Raw genomic sequence first — 3,457 nt, 5'->3', positions numbered from 1 at the left:
ATGTCTTCTTTTGAGACATGTCTTTTCAAGTCCTTTGCCCATGTTTTAATGGAGGTGTTTATTTTTTGCTGGTTGATTTGTGTAAGTTCCTTATAGATGTTGGATATTACACTTTTGCCAGATGCATAGCTTGCAATATTTTCTGTCATTCTGTAGGTTGCCTGCTTACTTTGTTTATAGTTTCTTTTGCTATACAGAAGATCTTTAGTTTAATTAGGCCCTACTTTTCTATTTTTGTTTTTGTGGTAGTTGTCTTTGGAGACTTGACCATGAAATCTTTGCCCAGGCCTATGGCCAGAATACTATTTTCTAGGCTTTCTTCAAGTTATTTAAAAAGAGTTTTGGGTTTTACATTCAAGTCTTTAATCCATCTTGATATATCTATATTTTTGGAATGTGGTAACATTAAACAATCGAGCAAAAGTAAACACAAGGAAACTTACAAAATCATAAAACAAATGAGATAGTACAGTAAAGAGACAAAAATATCCTTATTCAATTCATAAGAAAGTATTCAGCAAGCATTGTCAGATTCCAAAGACAGAAGGGAATTAGAAAATCACATCCAATATAATAATTAAGAGTTTTAAAATACTTTTACAAGTTAAATTTATTTTAGGTTAAATAAAATTTTAAAATACACTCGGAACATTTTTACATAAATGCATTGAACTACTTTTAGGATTCAAACAGTCCGTTTTAGGCCAACTCAGTTTGGCTGCAAGAAAATATGATTGTTTTTATGAAATTCACCTGAATGACCTCTTTATGACAGTCTATAATGTATGTCGTGTCCACATCTCAGATGATGAGAACATCACCACTTCTATCTGGTATAACTTACAGCAGCAAAGGCAAAGACCATGAAAATTTTTCCTTCAGAAACTCCAGATAAGTATGGCTGTCTCTTTAGGAAGCACTGGTTCTCATTCAGTTTCCTCTGCATGTCTACGAAGCCAACTCCCTATCTCCCTATTCATAATGCTTAGCTTTAATATTAATATTGATTTCAATTTACTTTTATTTTATTCTAACTAATAAAGGTTTCTGTATACAGAAAATTGATGAACATATTTAAAGAAAATACCAGATTTATTCAGTGACCATTAATCTACCTCTTTTGAAAGTATATACCGATTCAACTCCGTAACACCTAAATGTGTGTGCCTGTGGCTTGTGGCTTGTGTGTATGTGTTAATCTAGAAAAGAGAAAGGAAGAATAGGGTGGCTTAGTTCACTGGGGCTGCAATAATAAAATACCTTAGGCTGGGTAATTTATAAGTAACAGAAATGTATTGCTCACAGTTTTGAAGGCTGGGGAATTCCAGGATCAAAGAATTAGCAGATTTGGTGCTTGACGTCTTGTTCTCTGCTTCGAAGGTGGTGTCTCCTTGCTGTTTCCTGACATGGCAGAAGGGGTAAACAGCTCTCTCACACTACTTTTGTAAGGTCACTAATTCCACTCATGAGGGCTTCATCCTCATGATTTAATCACCACCTAGAGAATCTACCTGTTAATATTATCACATTGGTAATTAAGTTTCAATGTATAAATTTTAAGGGGAACATTCAGGCCATAGCAGAGGGGCTAAAAAAAACTTGTGAGTAATAAATGAGAACGAAGAAGAGCTGTAATTGATGCATTCTGATAGGACAGTAGCTTTTCTAATAGTTCATTTCTGTAAAAATTAACATGAATACTTTAATGAATGTAGGTTTGTATGGAGAGACAGAAAAGGTGGAGAAATCAGTGTCTGTTAACACTACAGTCTTAAAATTTGATTTAAGCAACCTGCCAAGTAACAATATGACCACCTAAAAAGGGGAATTATATTTTAATTCAAAATGTTTCTATTGTATGTGATATTTAACAGTCTGTTACAGATAATAAATGAGAAAAATATGAAAAATGGATAATCAAAATATTGTATATGGACAGTATCATGTGACATTGTGGCTTTGGTTTCTAAACACTTAATCCCTTTCTTCATGTAGTCAAGATATAATTAAAATAAGCCCCTAATTATGAGAACTCAGTGAAGATTTAGAATGATTATAAAGTAAAGGTCCCTTGGTCTTTTATCAGTTTGAGTAGTTTGCTTTATCCCTAACTGCATACAAATATTTGAGTATTGGCAGAATGTATTTAATGAGAAAATATTCTAATAAAAAATGTAGGCATGAACTAGAATTTGAAAGTAACTAAAATATGCTCTTTAGTTCAGATTTTTAGTCAAACAATCACAGAAATGAAGGGATTCTTTTCCTGGTGAATACATTCTTTAAAGCCTTCTTTACTTCCTTATTCCTGAGACTGTAGATCAGAGGATTCAACATGGGGATCACCACTGTGTAGAATACAGAAGCCACTTTGTCCGGATTCAGGGAGTAGCTGGAGCTAGGTCTCAGGTAAGTATAGATGGAGGTGGTGTAGAACAGAATTATGGCTGTCAGGTGAGAGGCACACGTGGAGAAAGCTCTGTGCCTCCCCTCGCCTGAATGCATAGAAAAAATGGAGACGAGAACGTAAGAGTAGGAGGTGAGGATGACAAGCAGAGCCCCGATCATATTCACACCAGCAAAAGTGGAAAAGATAGTTTCCTTCAAGTGTGTGTCAGAGCAAGAAAGCTTAAAAAGTGGGGGACTGTCGCAGAAGAAATGATGGATGACATTGGAGCCACAGAATGGCAAACTGCTGACATAGCTAGTGTTGACCATGGAGTTCAGCAACCCTGCAGCAAAAGCCCCGGCTGCCATTTTTAGGCAGACTGTCCTGGACATGATCAAGGAGTAAAGCAGCGGGCGACATATGGCCACGTACCGGTCATAGGCCATTAACCCAAGGAGGATGCATTCGGTTGTCGCCAGGGCGATAAAGAAGTACATCTGTAGGAAGCAGCCAGCAAAAGAGATGTTTTTCTTCTCTGATAACAAATCTGCCAACATCTTTGGGGTGATGGTGGTTGAGTAACAAACGTCCACAAAGGACAGGTTAGCCAGGAAGAAATACATGGGTGTGTGAAGCCGGGAATCAGTTTTGATTAGGAGGATCATCCCAATATTCCCCAGTACTGTAAGTGTGTAAATCACAAGAAAAAACAGAAAAAGGATAATCTGAAGCTCCAGTGTGTCTGCTAATCCCAAGAGGATGAATTCAGTCAGTGAGGTATAATTTTTTCTGGTCATTTATGAGAAATATATTTTGTGCAAACTTTGTATGAGATGAAAATGTTTCTCCCTTTGAAAGTTTATAGAAAAAAACAGAAATGTTAATAAGGATATTCACATATGGAAAAACCTGGGATAATATGGCATAGTAATTAAAGTGACGGAAGGATGATTAGAAGACAAATTGATGAACATGTGAATTTAATAAACAATGGTCTCTATTGAATTTGGGTTGTAAGTCTCTCAAATTTCTGGTCTAACTCTACATACTTCAGTTTCTGTAAATGTG

At 36.0% G+C, this 3,457-nt stretch overlaps 1 protein-coding gene across 1 annotated transcript; it reads right to left on the bottom strand.

The window, feature by feature from the left end:
- Positions 1 to 2,241: 2,241 nt before the first annotated feature.
- LOC707611 (olfactory receptor 5F1-like) lies at positions 2,242 to 3,186 on the bottom strand. Its single transcript, XM_001096028.4, has one exon. It carries the CDS (start codon positions 3,184 to 3,186, stop codon positions 2,242 to 2,244), a length of 945 nt encoding a protein of 314 aa, XP_001096028.4.
- Between the last annotated feature and the right edge of the window lie 271 nt (positions 3,187 to 3,457).

This window comes from Macaca mulatta, chromosome 14 (assembly GCF_049350105.2).
Source record: "Macaca mulatta isolate MMU2019108-1 chromosome 14, T2T-MMU8v2.0, whole genome shotgun sequence".
In the NCBI taxonomy this organism is placed as follows: Eukaryota; Metazoa; Chordata; class Mammalia; order Primates; family Cercopithecidae; genus Macaca; species Macaca mulatta.
The sequence above is the reverse complement of the archived record's forward strand: the minus strand, read 5'-3'. Positions and strand labels throughout refer to the sequence as shown.

Bases quoted from the DNA above. Each gene is read 5' to 3' on its own strand.
- LOC707611 (XM_001096028.4), bottom strand. From the start codon at position 3,186: ATGACCAGAAAAAATTATACCTCACTGACTGAATTCATCCTCTTGGGA.